We start from the raw sequence: 21,137 nt of genomic DNA on the forward strand, positions 1-21,137 counted from the left end.
AAATTCGTACTCACCAGAAGCAGTGCACACATTGTTATGTGTTTGATTTAACCTTGGTTATTCACAAAGAAATATTAGCAGGGTTCATACTAAAAAAGATTTTCACAGAATGTCACTATGAGTAATGTCACTATGAAATGTTTATGGTTAACCTTAGCAGATATATTTATATTTATAGTGAAAACTGAGAAGTGATAACTTGCCACCAAAACATATTATCCCTTGAAATGTTAGAAAGAGACAAGATAAAATACCTTCTCGTCTTCCTCTTCGTCGTCACCCATGCTCATGTTCACCTAAGAGAAAATAAAGGGTAGTGGGTGATTTCAAACGAATGGGACATGTGGGCACTGGAGCATTTTTAACAAACACCTAGTAATGAAATTTTCTTTGAGTACATTCACCCCTATTGGGAGAGGCTTGTTTCCATAGAGACTGCATCACAGGGGTGACCTCACACAAAAGGAGAGGTGAAAGAGGGCCTTCCTCACAAGAGCACTGTCACACCAAAGCAATCTCATTTCTCCACAACATAAGCACACAGAAAAACAGAAAGAGGAGGAAAAAAACACATTTAATTTGGATGCTGTTGCCTAGATCACTTTATATCAAGTCATCCCTGACCCCAATGTGGTGCACACTGTGACATTGCCTGGGAACAGAGCTGTGTCATTGCCGGCCAGAGGGTCACAGAGGGGTGGCAGAGTCTCCACACTGGATATGAGGGTGAGCCTGGGCTTTAACATTGCCCAGGGACGGCATCTTTGCCAGCAGCCATAAACACAATCACCGGGCCGGGTATGTTGCTTTGGGGAGGGTGTGTGAGCAGGCCAGGCCCCAGGCTGGCCGGTGAGAAGGCTTACAACACAGTGAAATTGGGGGGCAGTCAGAAGTGTGAACAGCATTAACCTTCACAGACATGTGTAGGGCAAACATAATTTCCATAACAGTAGATAGAGATAGTGGAACGTTGTGGAAAGAGAACTACAGTCCTGTATTTACAGATGTGAGGGGACTATATCAACAGACTGTAGGCTATATATACATTTACTCTGATTTCATTTTAGTGGCTTCTTACTGCTTCTTTTTATTGAAAACAATGAAGAAACTAGTTCAAATAGCCATAAAACACGTGGAATGCTACTATAGCTAACTGTTTTGGTCTATAAAATGTCAGAAAACGGTGAAAAATGTTGGTTAGTGTGTCCCACAGCCCAAGGTGACATCCTAGAATGACTCGTTTCGTCCACAACCAGAAGATATTCAGTTTATTGTCTTAGAGGACAAAAGAAGCCAGAAAATATTTACATTTGAGATGCTGAAATCAAAGAACTTGGATATTCTTTCCTAAAAATGGCTCTAATATGTTAAACAATTATTAAACAATTATTAAACAATTCTAAAATAAATAACTGACTGGGTAACATAATTGATAAACGGTAAATTGACAGTTAATTAAACTTATAATATACATTATAATAATCTATTAACCATTTATAAAGTATTATAAACATCGCTTGCAATTTTAGAATAACTATTGAGATATTTTCTTCACATATAAGGCTCCATGATCAAGTTAGCAATGATAATTATGAAACACTTGGGTAGATTGTCAAATTAAAATAAAGGCACAAATACTACTTAATTACTTGAGTAGCTTTAAGAAAAGATCATGCTTTGGGTTGAAGTAAGTTACTTACATAAATTCATGGAACTTACAGATGTTACGTAAGATATTATAATCATCCTTTGCAACTTTATAATAGCCACCTATATAATGTTTATAGATGGTTTCCTAATTGACCATTGACCATTAACAAAGCGGCACCAATATCTGGTCCATGTCTCTATGTAATGGCTTCTTAAAGGTTTACAAATCATTTGTTAATGATTAACAAATAGTACTGTTTTGTTAACAGTGGAGTAACTATAAACTCAAGTTTAATTAATCAATCAATCAATCAATTTACCATTCATTAATGATGGTTATTATAAAGACTTACCAAGTTTTTAATTGACATTACTGTAAAACTGCAATTTTCCCAATGTGAGCCTAAGGATTTAATTCCATCGGGGTGTGACCGGAGTTGGCTTAACATATAGATTGAATTTGCACTGTAACAGCATGCGTCTACAGATATGTATGGATGAACACTGAGTTTGGAGGCCTTGTCACTCACTAGGTCCTGGTTGGAGCTGGCCCTCCCCGTGGTGAGCTGGAAGTAGTGCCATCCAATGAGCAGAAGCAGGAAGAGGGGCAGCATGAAGAGTTCCCAGTGCCACACCGTCACGAGGAAGATCTGAGAAGACAGGACATGACAGTGTAACGCAAAGCCCATCACACTATAGCAGGGACTCAGCTTTCACATCTCAGCAAGCCTGCTCCCAAAACAAAATATATAATGGATTTAACCACATCCTAAATCTCATGAAAAGCACTACAGACTGTAAAGCCTCAGAGATTTAGAGCCGATGGCAACAGATTTTACTCTTAGTGGTTTGAAAGTAACAGACATTCAGGGACAACTTTTAATATCTTGAAATCCTATTTATATACACCAATAACACTGTGCTGGCAAAGTGCCTTACTGCAGAACAGAAAGTATGACATGGATAGGCATGGTATGCTGTCTTTTAACTAGCACATCAAATCCTCTTAGATTCTGAGGCAGCGAGGCTCTCTGACGAGGCGCATATGGCAACTGGAGAAGCATTTGCAACATTTACCCCCTCCGTGGCGATGATACTGAGAAAAGCCAAGACCCCTGGTAGAAATAAGATGGATCACACTGAATGAGTAATCCCTCATAATTCTGTAAAGAAGTGGTGCTAAGCACGTTGCACAACACCCACTGCATTTCACAGCAGAGCACTAATTGGACGGCTGCATTTAAACCCATTTAGTGACAGCCTAATGAGTCTGTCTCCAACTGAAATTATCAGGAATGTGTGAGGAGGATCACACCAGCAGGTTGACAGGGATGAAATAAAAATGTCCCCCACAGCAAGTTGAATCTTAAAATCTATTATAGCGTGATTATGCGCCAATACACCCGACATATGGTCCACTTTTACTGACAACAGACATCTTTCACAATGTAAATTTAAAATCTTTTGCATACTTTCTATACAACATTTTCTCTAATTAATGCATCCTTTCCAACAGTGAGATTCATCCAACTTTCTTAACAAGTTTTTTTTTTTGCAAACTTCATTTGAAAATATTGAATATAGCTGCTGAGTTGAACCCACACGATGGTAGCGCTGCACAGTCAAGGCTCAAAGAGCTGGAGGCTGCTTACAGTATGAACAATATGTTCGAGTTAAGCCAGAGACAGGATGTGAAGCACTGGGGCCTTCAGGCCTCAATAGCAGGCCTGTAAACAGCAGACTGCTCCTGTCATAGCAACCGTACAGAGTCCGTGCATGTTGCTCTGGGGGCCGGTCTACCTACTGCCACACCAGGCCTAGGTTCAAATGGCCACCAGGGAAACGTGAACCATGAGTAATGCAGACAACACTGTGGCCTGACCGCCCCAGGCCTCACCGCTGTACAGCTTATTATCCCTCAGTGTAACCTGGAAGTCAGTGGGTGAGTCGGAACATCATGCAGAAACATGGCGGGATGACCAAGAAATAAAGAAATGAACAATATGTAGTGTTATTTTTCATAAGAGCTCATTTGAATTACGTATCCAGCAGCAAACTAGAGCTGGTGGGGGATAAAAAAAAAAGGTAAACAATGAATATGCATGATGTGCAGAGGTAGCTGCAGTACATCTCTGTGTTATGAATAACCTACGTCATGTGTTGTCACCTCAGTTCCCATGAGGGGATTCTAAAGCGACGCTCCCTTCACCCCAGAGGAATTCAGCTGGCTGGTGGACAGGTAGCTTGTCATATTCCCAGTATTCTCATAAAAAAGGAAAAAGAAAAGAGGGGGAAATGTGCCTGGAAACTGACATGAGCCCAGCAGGAATGTTGAACCTCCTTGCCCTCCCTGCAAAAGCTGCTACATTAACCACTAAAGTCTAATTGCTTGGTCTCTGTCTTCCTGTGCAAGTCAACAGAGGGAGCCAATTCATTTCCACCCAGGGAGCCGGCAGAGAGAATCTGTCACAGGTATTCATAATCGCCCACTAATGCAAATTTCTGCTCACCGCGTTCTGGCTCAGTGGACAAGATAAAAGCCTACAGAAATACAATGCCTTGTGTCTAAACTGAGTGCTTAAATGAGGGTATAAACCAAAACTGTCAGAAATATCTTCTCAATTCCTCCCTCATGGTATGTCAGCCCATGTGTTCAGGATTTACATGCTTTTTTAACACTAATAAAAACGATGGAGAGAAACATCTGGGAAAACCTCTCAGATTCCTTCACTCAGGTGCACAGACTGAGACTTAGCCGTCAGATATCCCGCGGTAATGAGCAGAGGCAGGACTATACCTTCCCCTTGTCTCCTCGCATTCTCCGGAGCTTCTGTGAAACTGAGACAGAACTAATTCCCCTCTAAGTGGTTTATGTTTTATTAGCAAGCATCTGAGTGATTAAAGGACATGTTGGACAAATTGCAACCTTTCAGGCGCAAGTGTAAATTTGTATAAAAAAATAATCCACATTTTAATTGCCGTCAAAGATGGGCTCCGTTGCAGTCTTTAAGGGCCTGACTGCGTATTTTTTTCTCCGTCAACAAATTACACAGGACAAGCAAAACCTTGAACTTTTTAAACACGACAATGCTAATACATTGCACAGGCCATAAAACAGTCATTTATTTAACCAAAAAGGACGTAAAGCAGCAAACAAAGGCAAGGGAGGTAATAATTAATGATATACCTGAGCATTTAGGTTTACACACAGCAGAACTGGATAACGAACGACTTGTAATTGAACACGTGTTAGTACGAACGTCTGGGAGGAGTGTCTCTAATGTAGGAAACCTCCCTTGACAAACACCATTTAGCTGAAAAATGTCTGTATGATTATGCACGGGGTGCCTAGGGAGAAAAAAAAATAATGAATTAATAAAACTATTAGCACACGGTGGAGTAGATGATGGAGATGCACTCTCCTTAGCCACCTGTAAGCGCTTGGAGAAGGGGGCAACCCTGGGCAGAGCAATTCTGCCAGCAGGGTTAAGAACGGCCTGACAGATTTGTTTTATAGTGCCATTAATATGATTCCACTAAATGCATTCTGCGCCTTCTCATGCAGATCCCCTGGCCAGCAGAATCCAGCACCTAATAATAAAGCACTCAGCGATTAAAAGTGTGAATAAAATAACTTAAAGCTGAGCAAGCATGGCAGCTCCCACCACCCACACTCTCCCAGGAGAGGGAGAAGGGATCGTAGCAGGAACAAAGGGACAAAGACACCCTCTATAAGAGTTTCTACCATCCTGTAAATTGATTAACAGAGGAGGGGGTGGCCCAGTCTACAAACCCAAACTACTGACTGGCAGACGCACCACCAGACTGTAAGGCTGCCAAATGCTCTCCTTATACACTACAGTAGACAATGGGCTATAAATATAGGCATCACATCAGTATAATACACATATAATACTGTTGATGATTAAAGCTACTACATGAAACTTTCATATTTTGTTGATTCTGGGAGCCCCCGTGGACAAAAGCAACAGCGATTCCACCACAATAAACACAAAATATAAACTCAAAAATAAAATTATCTGAATAAAAATCTCCTGCTTGTTTTTAACTGGCTAACATACCACTCACTCTGGGAAAATATAAACACAGACTTGTTTAATCTGATTTCACAGAGAATCCCACCCGGTGGCAGGTGTTAATAATAACTGTATAGACATAGCCAAGCTTTTCACTAATGGTTTCCTTTGCTTATGTTGGTCATATAGAGGCATCAGTGATAAATCGAAACTGTTTCATAACCAGTTAAAAACTCCTTTTAGTAGCTTTAATGTAATGTCACAGCACATGGGCCCATACAAGATCTGCAAAATAGCTCGCTAAAAACACCCTTTCCACTATGTTTTTTTTTTTTTGTTTTTTTAAATGCTGTAGATCTCAAAAATACCCCTATTTTTAAGACTATGTACCATCCAAAAACACATAAGATTTAATCTTGGCTATATCTTCACTACACTCTTCAGTTGCACTCCACTTGGAAAGCTAAACAAAGCGAGAAGAGCGCCAGCCAGCATTATGAGGGTCAGTCATGGGGGCTGTGGATGGATGCCAGATTACGTGAACATATACTGAAAGAGTTTAACAAGGCTGACTACAGGCTGCAGGGTTTGTGTATGTGTGTGTGATTGTCCTCCGGGGACAAAATAAAGTTGAAAGTTGAGGTTGTGTGTGTGTGTATACGTGTCTTTTTTTGTGCGCAACAGACAGAAAAAGGACAGAATCCGCGCGTATGACTATGTGCAAGTATGGGCTGTATAAAAAATTAAGAAAATAAATTAAAATTATTATTATTTTACAAAAATGAATAGGAATCCTCTCCAAAAACCTTGATTAGTCTTTAGTCTGATGGAGATGTTCTTTTTCTGGGTGAAATCAAGGGCAGTAAAAATTAATCTGCATTACTTCCTCAATTAAAACACAAAAAAAGAGATTAATAATGAATCAAAGGCACAAGTAGCAGCTCAGCTCACGCAGGTCTTTTTTTTTTTTTTTTTTTTTTCCAGCCGGGCTGAAACAGAGTCTGGCTGAGGGCTTTTGCTGGGGACAGGAGCGGCAGGCTTTAAAGTAGCTGTAAACGCAGAGCAATGAGACATGTAATTTGTGTTGAGCTTGGGCCAGTGTGGGGACAGGCTTTCAGGGGGTGTCGGAGGCAGAGGAAGCACAGATAAGATTTCTCTTCGGGGCAGGTAGAGTGTGTGGGCAGCTATGGTGCTCTGAGCTAACGCTGAATAAATATTTCACATATGCTCAGCTCAAGTCTTATCGACTAGGGAGGGAGAGAGAGAGAGACAGAGGGAGAGGGGGAGACAGAGAGAGGCTGTATCCGAGTGAGAGCAATAAAATGGGGAAACTCATGTCCCTCTTCAGCGGGCCGAAATCAGTTGTAACAGTTGTTGAGTGTGATGCAATTTACATCCAATTTTTAAATCCAATACAGACATAGGAACATTGATATTTACTGTACTTAGGTGATTTAAGGTAAGTAGATAGTTTTCCACTTTGTTTACAAGTATTGCGATTATTTTGCTTTATAATTGCTGATTAAAAAAACAACAAAAGTACACATTTCAGGAGAATATAAATATAATGTAGGGCTGATTGATATGGGCTAAATTAAATATCATGATAGTTCTGACTAGAGCCCTACTCATATATCAGTCAGCCAGTATTGGCCTATCACAGGTGTACGTTTATACGTTATCAGATGTATGTACATACTCAAAAAAGCATAAACATAATGTTTTTCCTGAAGTAAAAGATCTCAAACCTCTGTTCACACAAAAGGTTTATTTCTCTGAAATGTTGATAATTTTTTCAAACCAATGTTTATGATACATCTTGACTGATATATTGGTCCCCTGATATTATCAGACCAATATTGGCCAAGCACAGTTATACCTGTGTATATCTGTATTGGTATAAATGTTTTCCAGTATTTTTTTTACAGATCATAATGCAGAGTTCTTTAGTTTTGTAGGCAGTATTTTATGTATATTTGATCATTTTTCTTAATTGTTCTATTTTTGTTTTTTTTACTGTACAATTATTTATAATTGTTAAAAGTACAAGGGAAAGTTTACTGTGTCCATGCCATGATGTCATTTTGGATTTTATAAATTTAAATATCAGCCAATATATCAATATCAGATTTTTTTTTTTACTCCCTAATATCAGCATCAGCCCCAAAAAATCCAGTATCAGCTGGGTACTATTTTTAAACAAATACTTCAATATTGATATATTATCTCTACTGTGAAAATATGTAGGCATGGTTTTAAGTGCTTCATAAAATATTAACACAATTAGTTTTTTAATGAATGATCACCAATAAGTGGGTAAAATAACAGAACAGAATAGGCTGGTAAGTTCAGAAAATTACATCACTTCACTGCAGCCATTAAAACCAGGAAACACTTATGCCATAATCACAACATCCAAAATCTAAGTTGATATCTATTGTCATATCACAATATTTATATAATGTCACTATATTCCCCTGCCCTAATATAACCACAAATGTATTCCTTGGGTAAATTCGAAAATAAAAATAAAACCAATAAAATGATGTTTCAGTTAATTCAGTGTTCACTGTTTTTGCTGATTTGTAGACAAAAGCTTAGCTGTAAGAAAATGATGACCACAACTTGTAAGGATGCTTGCACAGTACTGTGCAATAGTGATAGCAGCGCTTTATCAAAGCACTGAGGAAAAGCAGCCGTGCGAGGCGAGGCATTAGCATTTGCTCACGGGGCCAGCTCTGGCCGTTGTCTCCCCAACTGTCTGACACATGCCAGGGCCAGAGTAGCACCAGTATGAGGCTGGAGCGGGGCAGTCAGCGGGGGCCCTGTGGTGCCTGTCAGTGGTGGCTACACTGACCCCGCACTCCGGCACTGGCCACTAGTGTTTAATCCGTGTCGGGAGCGTTAACACTGAGCGACCTCCTGGGTGACAGATCTGCCATGCGAGCCTTTTCCCCTGAGGAGGTGGGGAGGGAGTGGCACGGACTCTCTCTCCCTGTCAGCTCGGCTCACACGCACGTTAACGCGCCGGGGCCAAGACCGGCCCCGGAAGAGCCACACACAAGGGCGGACAGGTCGCCGCCTCAGCTGCCTGGGGAGAGGTGTCCTCTGTGACTAGGAAGGTGGCAAGTATGTTAAAGGCAGTCATTATGATATGGCACACACAATGGGGTTAAACACAGAGCATACTTCATCTAGGCTGAATAATATAAAGCATGAGAACAGGACAAGTACAACAGATGCACGGATAAAACCTTGCCTTCTCAGGAGTCAGCACACATTACTTGTTCGTACTTTGTGCTGTTTAATAATGCTAAATAAATAACAATGAATCCGGTTGGTTTGAATCAAACGTGTTCTCAAAACTGAAATCAGTGTCCTAAAACATATAAAAATGGGAACGATTTCACAGCTCTAATGAAGTGAATACTAGCAGAGGAAGCTTATTAATCCCACTAATAAGGGGACATGTTTCAAGGTTACACATCGCATTCAGCCAACCTCAAGAGCTGTCAAGTGACACACAGCCATTCAGGACAGCTAAATAATAATACTGTGTTAAATCAGGAGGCACTGCTGAGCAGTTTGCAAGTAGTCATAGCCTATCATTTAATAATTAATAGATCTCAGACTGGAAACCATGAATACAGACATCCCCATCACTGCCATCATTTTTTTTCTTACTAGACACATTCCCACTGCGCAGACTGTGAGAACTCCCACAGCCACAGAGATGGAGAGTGTAACCCCCATGAGACTGAAGAAACCCACTCCTTTAAGGCCTCCAACTTTTTCCAACAGAGACAAAACAGATGCAAAGCAGAAACAAGGAGACAATTCACAGGCGTTCACACACAGTCCTCTCGCTGTTCTCACAAAAAGCACGGCCACACTGCAATGCAGTAAACCACAAACAGGCAGATCCAAGACTCACAAAGCATCTCATTTTCAGGGACAGTGTTAACAAGAACAATTATGACAACTCTGATTATGGCTTTGATCTCGGCCAGGCTGGTGTTCTGGTTAATGGCCCCGACTGCTGTGGCTCCACACAGGTGGTCTCCCGAGACCTCTGGAACCAGATCTGACCCTGTCCTGCCCTCATCTGGGGAGACGATGATTCTATCAGCCCCCAAAAAAGTGCCCGTTGCAGCTGCCAAGTGTGTTTACAGCTGCACCGCATCAAACATTCATCAAATGCCATCTTTACAGTGTGTGATGTGAGGCAATCAGCATTTCACAGGCTGTCAAATGATGTCTAAAGCGGTTGCTACCTGGCAGTGTCAAAAAGAAAACGGTTCAAATACTCACATAAGGTATACAGGTTTCTTTCTAGTCTAACTCCTGACAGATGAGGTACCTCATATGTTAAAATATTAATTCTACTTAAATACTTAAAGCGGTCTAATGACAGCAAAGCTCAAAATCAGCTTTCAAGTGTAAATGATCCCTTTTTCTTTTTTTAACTTTCATCCATTTCATCTAAATCAAAATTGTTCTCAACTTTAAACTTCTGAAGCAGATTAATTTGGCTGGCTAATACATGCTCACTTAGCTTTTTTTTTTTTCCTTCTTCTTTTTTGTGCAAGAAACTTGTGTCTCTTGGTCTAATGCACAGAATGGAGGATTTCACTCCAAGTTGTTCCCACAAATGGCTCCTGTTGGGAAAAGTAACTGATCTCCTCAGCGCCTCCGTTCATGTCTCCAGCAGTGCTGTAGCTCCATCTACAGGCCCTAATCTTGTGTGCAGCAAAGAACTCTGGGTGACCCCTCTGCAGTCACTGCTGATGTATAGCACATTCATCTCGCTCAGTCTTAGTGAAAAGCACATCTAACGGCCGTTATTTTATGAAGATTTTAGCTGTCACATTTTCTCTCCCTCACAGAAAGGAACATGCTGTTGTCAAACTCTTGAAAAGCGCAGATCCTAGGCTCATTACTGTAGCATAAACAAGAAGAGGGGAAAAAAATCCAAATTTCTTGTTTGTATTTCCATTCACTGATGAAAATGTTTATGAGGATTTGCCAGAACTTTGTTTAAATGCGTGAGAAAGATTTTTTTTTTTTTCATTTTTTGTTACATTACCTAATTAGAGAGACTATTTTAAAACTGCTGCACACTGGTTGAAAATCGAAAGAAACTTCAAACAGTGTGGACTCTGCTGATGAGATTGCACAATCAAAACAAGTAACCTTCTGCACTCGCAAACAGTGACAATACTGCAAGTGGTTCCATTCCTTACTGAGTTTTCTCACACAGCAACACTCAATAACAGCATAAAACTAAATAAACCATCAATCTGTAAACGCTAAATTTATAATGTTCCTGGATTTGCAGCTTTATGATTGCCACTCACGAGGAAAAAGTTATCTTGATGTGAACAAAGAAGACTTCTCCAAGTAAAAAAAAAAGAAAAAAAAAAACATAATTTTTTCCCTATTCCTATTCATTTGGTTAACGTGAACTGGAGCAGTGATCCCTCATGCAAAATTTGAATACCTCACACACCACACACCAACAACCACTTCATAATGCATACATGAATCTACATAAACAGGATACAAATGTAGACTGCATGCTGTGTGGAGGTCAGAAAATTGGCCTGTGGGACTGAGTGATATAATGGCTAAGTATTCCTGGTAAAGCACTACGCGAGCGTCCCGCAGTCCCAGTAGAAACCACAGCAGCGGTAATGCATTACAGGATGTATATGGTGTAAAAGGGTAGGACTGGTCTGCTTGCTTGATAAATAATGTATTGTAATGTATATTAAAGCTAGACCCACCACTGCAGCGTTTCCTACCGGCATACCCTGAGAAGCCCTGCGCTGCCTGCCACTGTGGAAAAGAGCAGACACTAGTGGTATAATTATGCACATCTGAGAGGCAAGCAGAGGCCATCTGTCAATGTCTGAATCAGTTACCTTATTACCACTGCCTAAAGATATAAAGATAGGAGTGGGAGCTGCTTTCATTAAGGCACATGGTGGCATGCTGCTTTAGACAGCTCCAAACACTAACTTAATTGCAAATGATGACTTGGAGGAGGAGGAGGAGGAGGAGGAGTGGCTGTACAGTGGCTAGCCTTGGAGTGGGCAGGGGCACTAGTGTGGATAGTGGCATGGCACGAGGCTTGTTATGACAGTCGGTGAAGAAGACCTCGTTGCTGCCCTTGCTGACTGTCAGACGGTAGAAGTTCAGAGTTTTTCCTGTTACTATCAATTACACACCATATTTACATGTGATTTGCATGTTTGAGCGTGATTACTTGTTGAGAATATAATGAATCATTGAAAAAAAAAGAACTTTTCACTTGTTGAACTCTCAGTCTGCTGATAAGTGGGTGATGAATACACAGTGGCAGATTCACTCTGTTTGGGCAATTCTCATCGTGCACCTTTGACTCTTAGACTATTTGAAGCACACCTCATCGCAGACAAAGGCGTACTCTGACTACTCTGTTAGTGTCTGATTTTAAAAATATCGGCCAGTGAGCCAGTGCTAGTGTCTGAAAACAGAGCGGTTGTTTCAAATAAAAGGACAAAGACTTCTCTGAATCATCTATAGACTTATCCAGAGTTTGGAGGAATGATTCCTGTTTTTCACAAAATCTAAATAACAAATGAATTCATTTTAACTTCATATATCAAACTTATTTGACACAATTTCAATACGAATATAATCAATTATCTAATTTTCAACCAAACAGGGACATTTTTACGTATCATGTGTGAATGTCCATCAATTAAATTCCTCTGGGAACAAATAACAAAATGTCTATCAGAAACATGTGGCTCAGACATCAACTGCTCTGCTAAATGTGTGTTGTTGAATGATGATTCAGGGCACAAATTTAACCAAACTTTAAGACAGACACAGACACAAAAAGATGTTGGCGGTCAGGGGGCAACCACCGCACACTCTATGCATCAGTGGAATCACTCACTCATAGAGATATTATCTATGGAGGTTTTTGTTGCTGGGATGAACAGGGCAGGCCGGGTTATGCTTAAGGCCAGGACAGAAGCATTCATCACACCTTAAAATATGATATAAATGTTTAGTTTTATTCTGTATTTTTTATTTACTATGCAACACATTGTTATAAAATATCCTGAATGTATGATGGGATTTTGACAAAGACTCGTGTGGGATGGGAAGGTTGGGATACCGAGCAATCAAAATGGAGATTTGTACACAATCCTGTACTGTCACACTCATACTAGTAGGGCTGCGGTGTGTTAAGTTATGAATTTATTAAGGGAAGGGAAAACAGTACTTTTTAAAATTTGTATTTTAATATTTTCTAGTTTACCTGTTACCTGTTTATCAATACCTTGCTTTAGCTATTAGAGCCCACATACACATATTTTACTCACATATTTTATTTTTTGTTTTTTCTATTTATAGTTATTTAGTTATTAATAATTATTAATAATAAAGTGAACGTTTTCTGTTTCAGTGCCCTGATGTCATTTTGGAAAAGAAAGTTTATTCCTAGACTGTATAACATCCTGCCTCCATGACATATCTTTGTCAGAAGTGTTGGCCAGTTTTCAGGGATTTCTAGAATCAGTATCGGCATCTGTCCAAAAAATGCAGTATCGGTCTGGCCTAATGCCTATATGTTACGTTATAGGCCGAATTTGTTTGTTGATGTACACCTGGAAACCTTGTGGGAAATAAAATGAAACATAAGCCACAAAAATGCAGCTACAGTATCACAGGAATTACCATCTTCACTTACAGGGAGCAGGTGACACACAACTGGCAAACATACACTACAGTAACAATGATGATCCTGATGAAAACGTTGAATGTGTGAGTCTTCTTCCTTCATTCTAAGATCTCTATTTGTGTGCCTGACTCCTAAACAGCAGGTGGAGTAGAAGTGGAAATGAAAGATTAGAGTGTGCCACCACACACTCCCATCGCCTGCGGAGGATCTAATTATAGGTGGAAGAAGATGGCCCCATCCCGCTGACCTGTCACCTGTCAGCCTGCCTATCCTCCTGCTCTCCTGCCCATATCCCTGCCTCCGAGTCTCTCGCTATCTTGCCTTCGTAGAAGACCACACTCTCTCTCCGAACTGTCTTACTCTTCCTGCGCTCCAACTTTCTTTTCCCAGATAGTAGCCTGCCTCCCACTCTATCCTTATACAATCGCCTGCATTGTTCTCCATCTTCCTGTCTGCATGTCTCCCTGCCTGTCTGTGTGCCTTGCTGTTCTAAAGGCTGTGATACATTGAGCCCGGCCATTGCCTGGGGGGATTTGCACCTCAGGATCAGTGAGAAGGGCTTATAGAATACACCAGGTATGAATTGCATGTCATTCTGAGACAGAGCAGACAGAAGAAAGGCGGTGAAAGGAGAGTTCTTCACACACCCTGTCTGTGACCGCTTCCTCACCCTGACACGGCGCTGGCAGGGCTTTTCATGGCAAGTGTACACTCTTAATCATGACATTACATGTGCTGTACTGAGGGGGATTCACAGGGTGATTTAAGATTATTTAAGCTTAGGACCTTAGATCACATACCCTCATTAAAAACAGCTAAACAGAGACATTTAAACAAGGTTCAAATCTCGGAGGCAGACTGTCACTCCTCCACCCAAGGAAGCTGAGACTGTGATCCTCCTTACACCGTCCCCCGGGTTAGGAGGCTTTGCTAAGAAGTCAGATGTACAAACGCCCAAACCCCACCCCTTCAAATACACTCTAATGTCATCAGAACTGAAGGAAAGCCAAGTGGGGTTTGATTTAAAGGATAAAGCACATCCATCACATACGCATGGGATAAAAACAGAAGGCAGACATTGTTTTTCATGGGAAAAGGACTAGCGGAGAGAGAAAACGGCTAAACCAAAGATTCTCCTCAACATCTAATTCACATAAAATGAAAGAGTTAAACCTGGGCTGCAGTGAAATGGGACAAAACTTGTTCGCCCCAAGGCTTAAAGAGAGTTCATTAACGTGAGGCAATGACTTACCAGAAAGGCTATTAGACTCCGTTGCGTGCTCTCCCATTGAAAACAGCTTTTAATGTACTGTAACGTGTACAGAACTGCTGTGCTGATTTTTCTAACCCGATATATATTCTGGGCAAGAACCTAATGGGAAATAATTGGAACAAAACACTGGTTAGTATCATTTGATACTGGACATAATGGTTATGACTTTGCAATGAGGTTGAATCAGCTTTGCAACCTTTTATTTGGTACTTGGGAAGTTAGATTTTTAAAGCCAATTAAACAAATTACTTTGACTGTGTCCGATTCAGACTACGACTGTGTGTAGCTGGGTTGCAGCTAATTCATTAGAGCAGAACACACTGGCAAGCTTTTTTGTTCCATCTGCTAAATTCTGCTAAAAATGTCAGTGACCTTTTTCGAGAACTTCAGGTTTTCCTCCGTTAATTTTGTCTCCTGTGGTTGGAAGGTTCTGATTCCAGCTCTGACCTGGGACAAAAAAATAAAAATAAATAAATAAACATGCAATTTTAACTACTTTCTCGATTTCACAGTATATTATATAAAATGTTACCACCTTTCTAACAGGCCTGAACATTTTCTGTTCAATTCTTACTTTGTTATAGATGATATCCAGCACCAGTGTGATGGTTCCTTTTGATGCACTTCCCAAGTGTTCTTTCTTCAAGAACAGACAAATCTGCTGGCCATTCTGAACCTTTTAGAATTAAAAGCGTATTTTGTGTATCAGATATTAATTTGCACGTCCTTTACAAACTAAATCATGTCACATTAATAATATAGCGGCTGATCAGAAACTTACAGTCAGTAATGGTATGGCCACTTTCCCCACAAAGTTTGGGGCTTTGTCTCCATTTTCATCATAAACAGTCAACTCTACCACATCATGAATGTCCTTAATTGGGCTGTAACACAAGAGTTAAAAAAAAAAACATGGTATTCACATTCAAATATGGAATAAAAAAAAATAAATCTGGAAGAAATATTTTTGCTCCAGATGTCTTACTTACAATGTAAAGGCTTTGCTCCATTCTGGATTGAGGGTCTTGTAGATTGTGTGCGTCTGAAGTTTGCTGTTACCAAGCTCAACAACACATAAGGGGTTGCTCTTCCCTGCAAATGACAAAGAAGTGTTATTATCTAATGTAAAGAAAATGTCTTGACCATGAGAATAAAAAACAGGGAAGTGAATCGTTCTCATGGTTTACCATTGAGGTCTGTTGCAGGAAGATCGTTCGCCCTTATAACCTTGACCTGAAGGAAGCCGACCTCCCTCATACACTTGTGTGAGTTCTTCAAGTGCTGAAAACAAATTGAAAAAAATTAAAAACATGTTATTTAATACAAATGTTTTGAGCATGATTAATGAAGGTACCACATGAAATTGCATTCTTAACAGCCAGTACACAATGGGATTATACTAATGTTATTGTAAACAGAGCTGAGTAGTAATTAGTCACATGTAATCAAAGTGCAAAAGAAGTGCAGTTTTAATCTGTTAAATTATGTTTACTCATCAAAATGTTGGTGATTACAAAGGAGCAAACTCCAAATATATTCTTTTCAGCATACAATGTAAGATTCATTCTGTTGCCTTGCATCTTTTTGCGATTCAGGAACAGCTTGTTTTGTTATATTTCTGACAGAAAAGGTTTTGAATACAATGTCATCAAAGGTTTGATAGTTTACAATGTTACATTCATTGGGAAGTCAAATTTTGAGTATTGTTTTTGATTGGTTCTCTTTGAATTTCTTCAAGCCTGAGTAAACATCTACAGGTAAGTTAATGTAATCAGAATCACTTAAATAAAGTTGTCAGTTTTATACGGCCTGGTTTAAATCTATTTTTTTAGGACTTTTCTACTTTATTGCCCAGTTTAAAAGATTTGTTAAGTAATCATAAAGTAATCAAAGGTAGTAAAATACATTACTTTTAATAGTGACATTACTTATTAATATTACCAGGACTGGGTAGTAACAGGTTGCATAATCAGATTACAAAAAATAAGCAACAATTTGACGTTTGAAAATGTGTAATTAGACTATAGTTACATTGTCAAGGATTACTTGATTACATTTCTTGATTATATTTTCAAAATGTGGTCAATTTAAAATTATAATAAAAATTTTAATGATAAAATCAAGACTCTATCAAATAAGAAAAAGCACATCTGACATAAAGGGTTTCTTGGACAACTGCTTCACAAGAAAGGAGTCCTGTGCAAATAACCTAAATAAAACTAAAAATAAATAAAAGACAACCTTCCCAACACTGATAGTAAATGATATTGATACTTGCTTATATACCAATATTTGGGGACCGTCTTAAAATTTAGTTTAGTTTACATAAAGATAAACTAAACTAACCATAAAAGAACTTACAAATCTCTCCACTATTGAGTCTTTCTCCGTGGGCTTCTCTAAGGTCGCTGTTTCGATGTCAGAGATGGAGACTCCCCAGCAGGGTCTTAGGGTGACCAGAAACACCAGTCTGCCCTTTCCTGGGTTCAGCACATGATTGTAGAGCTGCCTCTCATTAAGTGGAAGTCTCAATAGGTCAATCTCAAACCTGAGACACAAAAGGAAAATAGTTCCATTGAAACACATAAGGCCAACCGGTTCTGTGAGGAGCCAATGTGAGCAAAATTAACACTACCCACCAGGAAATACTCACATCCCCCATGATTCCTCACCCTTCCTCCCTCTCTTAGAGCACACCTCTACCTGCAGAGGTTCCTGGTTATCTTCAAATTGATTGAAGTCAAACTGTTCTCTCCATTGGGGATTGGCCTGAATGCAGAGGTTCTGAGGGGCAGTAAAGACACAGATTCAGCACATACAGTAATGTGGAAACACGCACAGACGTACACACACACACACACACACACACACTTTGACGCAATGTCAGGTTTAATGCATTATCAGAGTGAGCAGCTCCTGCATGACAGGTGGATTAAGTCTTCATTCAGTTCAACCAGAACGAGGCAGGAGAGGAGAAAGAGAGGTGTGTTGTGTGTGTATGTGTCTCTATTTGTGTGTGCTTGTATGTGTACACCTCAGTAGCCACTCTGGGATTGTAAACACTGACAGCTTCCAATTAGAATCAGCTTTGTCCAACAAACAAACAAGCAGAGAGGAAAGCAGAGAGGTTTACAAAGAAATAACACGACAACACAAGACAAGTGCACCATAGAATCATCAGGGGGGAGGCCAACGAGTACAGGTAGATGAACAGGGCATGCTGGGTATGCAAATGAAGGCAATGAAGCCCAGCACCCGAAGCACAGGGAGAAGTGAGTGGCAGCCTTGCCCAGTCTAATGAGCTGCCTCTGCCACGGCCCAGTGAGCCAAGGTGGAGGTGAGTCACTGATAGGCACCTGCTGAGAGCGAGAAGCAGGGAAGTAAGAGATAGTGAAGCTGGGAAGAAAGATTTGAAGTATAAAGCACCGACATCAAAAAGAGCAGAAAGAGGAGCACGAGAACAGGGAGTGTTGGAGATGTGGGAGAAGATAAAGACTTTTAAAAAACAAGTTCAACCTTGCTCTTATACTTCTGATCACCGAGGCGAAAGCGGACGTAAATGTCTCCATGACCGTACTGCGGCAGGTCCTGTCCCTCCACTAAGGTGATACCAAGCACCCCAGTCCACATCTTGTTCTTCAGCGGGTTCTTCTGTGTTTCAGCAGGCCGTGGTGAAGCCTGGTTCTGCTGCAGGGCAAACGCACACACAGAAAGTTAGCAGAGTTTTCTTTTAAGCACCATGCATGTGGAAACTATGTTTACCTGCTCCTGCCTAGGCCTGGCACCTCATCATGTTCACAGAGTGCATGGAAGTAGGACAAAGGTTTACAGTATACAGCACATCTCTGTTGGAGCACATTAGCACATCTCTACTGACAGGCAAGCCACACCATGGAGGCTCCTGGAGAGAGAGGAAGAGAGGGACGTCAGCAAGCAGCCAGATGTCCCTGGCTGTGACAGTCCCACTCATCACTGGCTCCCAGACTGAGTGTGGGGAGGCAGGACACTTGGCATACTGCACCAGAGACAGCAGGCAGCAGTGAGTAATGATGCAAACCACACAGCTCTCTCATCAGCAAATTATGCATACATGCAGCATGTATGGCCAGCATCAGAGTTTACTGCACGTTGGCAAAATCGTCCGATTTCAATTTAACCAGCAAAATAACAAATGTTTTCTACTCAACTAACAGAGATGTGGTGTATTCGAGAACTCTTTGGAAATCAAGGACAAGGCCAGCAAATAATCCACTTCTCCTGCCGTGTGTCACAGAGGGAGTGAGACAGAGAGGCCTTGATATGTTTCCATGTTAGAGTTCCCGCGAGGCCGTGCGGTGATAGGCCAGGGCTGTAAAAACAAACAGCAGAGAGGTTGTGTAGGGCTGACTGTAATTAAAGAGCAGGACCGTAATCTGCTCTAGCCTCTTTGATTGCCCAGCTCCTTCGACTGCCCCGGCGACGCTGCTTCAAACAGCCCCACTACAACTCCCCTGCCACTCCGGCCCCTCCTCTTCACTACGGGGTCACAACCCACATTGCCACCCAATCCGGAGGGGATCAAAGCACATCTCAGGGACCTGAATTAACATGGAATACCACAGGCACAGCCCTATAAATATCAGCCCCTTCAAAAGAAGAGGAACAGAGGGAGTGGAGGAGCGATATAAAACAGGCCTCAGCCAAGTCATCCCAAGTGTTTATCTTGGACACATTTCTATCTCAGCGGCCAATAAAACAATTCCACTTAACTGTAAGTGGCCCCTAAAGAGAATCTATTCCTGGTCCTAAAAGGGCTGTGCGATTGCTTCCATATGGTGGGACAGCATGGGGACAAGCACGATGAGCTCAGACCCAGGTCCATTTGGCTGGTACCTCAGCACTGTCCATCCACAGCTGTGATATTACATCCTAACATCTGGGTTATTGCCCGCCATGCCTGGGAATTATCAGCGTTGCCGATCTTAGGCATCCCACACTGGCAACATGCCTCGAACAGCAGAGGCCCCCCTCCCGCTTCTCCCATACGCCCCCCTCCTGTTTGAAACACTATCACACAGCAGAGTTTTACTTAGGCACTTGCCATTCCCTGTCTCTGTGGTGGTAACACAGAGGGAGAAAACGATGTTCTGAAAGAGGGGGAGTGGAGCTGTAAGAGCTGGGTATTCAGCACTTCCAGGATAGGTGTTAAATGCAATAAGATATTGTACGTTTGTCAAAAATGAAATGGGAAAAAAATGGCATTGTTACATTGTTAAATTAGCACTGTGATTTAGGCAGCAGAACATTGTGAAGAGTCCCATCACACATTTCTGTCTCCCTTTGAGTATCTTTAACCATCTGTAGTGGGTAACCTACAATGTGTATGAAAATGGCTTCATTCCTTTGTCATCTAATTTCAAATTGAGATTGTCTACTGGACCATCAAGAGACTGAACAGTGGCAGATGTAGTGACTACATAGGTGTGAATATAAACCCACTCGCTGCAGTGTGAGTCCCAAACAGCAACCCTCCTATTTCACTCTGAATCTAATTACAGCTGCAATATATTGAAAGCCACTTGAGAAGAGATGGAACTTTGTTTACTACAAAACCAAATACTGCTCCATAATACTCTTCTAAGGGCTCTTTCATGACAACATATTCAGTCAATATTATTATTTGGGATTTGATCAGAATGTAATATTGTACCATACTTTTTTCACGGCAAATGATACCACTGAAAATAATATGCATTGCAAAAAAGGTTCACTATAAAACCACAAAAGAAATAGGCTGTGCTGAAACCAAGGTTACACACAAAAGCCTGAGTCCTGAGCATACACCTCATTCTTTGTTGCACCATAGTACAGTGAGCTACTGCCCCCTAGTGCTTTATATCAGGGTAACTGTGAGCACTACCATGGAAATGACTAAGTTTCAAGAATATGAATGCCATTCTTGAAACAATTTAGAAACTAAAGTTGAAAAGGCGATGTAATTATATGAAAATGCATACCTTATTCTTCCTTGGTGGCCATTTCTGTGAAAAAAAAAAAGAATTACATGACTTAGTACAAACAACTCAGGGAAGACTCGAGACAGACAAATTCTTTTCATATAAGAAATATTCTTACGGGGCCTCTTTTGATGGTGGCATCTCTGAACATTAAGCAGACGTCAACCAAAATAACTCCTATGTCATCTTCTTTACTTTTTGGATCATCAAGACGCAACTCCATTTCATAGGTCCTGTGAAGTGATAGAAATTATATGAAGTTTGAAACTTATGACCATTTATTAATATACTTAAGATAATTTTAAAAATATTAAAAAATATGAATATATTTCTCACTTGTACAACTCAAGATTTTTCAGGCAAATAGTGCTGGATCCCATGAACTCATCAGCAGTCCGATTTTTATCATACACCTGCAACAGAAGTGCAAACAGCGTTAAGAT

General features: G+C 40.7%; 1 protein-coding gene across 1 annotated transcript in view; it reads right to left on the reverse strand.

Moving 5' to 3' along the window:
- Positions 1-21,137, reverse strand: part of mctp2a (multiple C2 domains, transmembrane 2a) — a 39,459-nt gene that overhangs the window by 10,763 nt on the left and 7,559 nt on the right. Inside the window, 14 exon segments of the mRNA XM_084733747.1 lie at positions 255-296; positions 2,181-2,300; positions 14,678-14,797; positions 15,071-15,145; positions 15,273-15,374; positions 15,480-15,582; positions 15,688-15,790; positions 15,886-15,979; positions 17,060-17,246; positions 17,352-17,482; positions 18,215-18,385; positions 20,695-20,718; positions 20,783-20,927; positions 21,031-21,107. Of these exon segments, the coding sequence (XP_084589873.1) occupies positions 255-296; positions 2,181-2,300; positions 14,678-14,797; positions 15,071-15,145; positions 15,273-15,374; positions 15,480-15,582; positions 15,688-15,790; positions 15,886-15,979; positions 17,060-17,246; positions 17,352-17,482; positions 18,215-18,385; positions 20,695-20,718; positions 20,783-20,927; positions 21,031-21,107 (1,494 nt within the window).

Source organism: Lutjanus erythropterus, chromosome 13 (genome assembly GCF_056507025.1).
Source record: "Lutjanus erythropterus isolate fLutEry1 chromosome 13, fLutEry1.hap2, whole genome shotgun sequence".
NCBI classification, from domain to species: Eukaryota; Metazoa; Chordata; class Actinopteri; order Lutjaniformes; family Lutjanidae; genus Lutjanus; species Lutjanus erythropterus.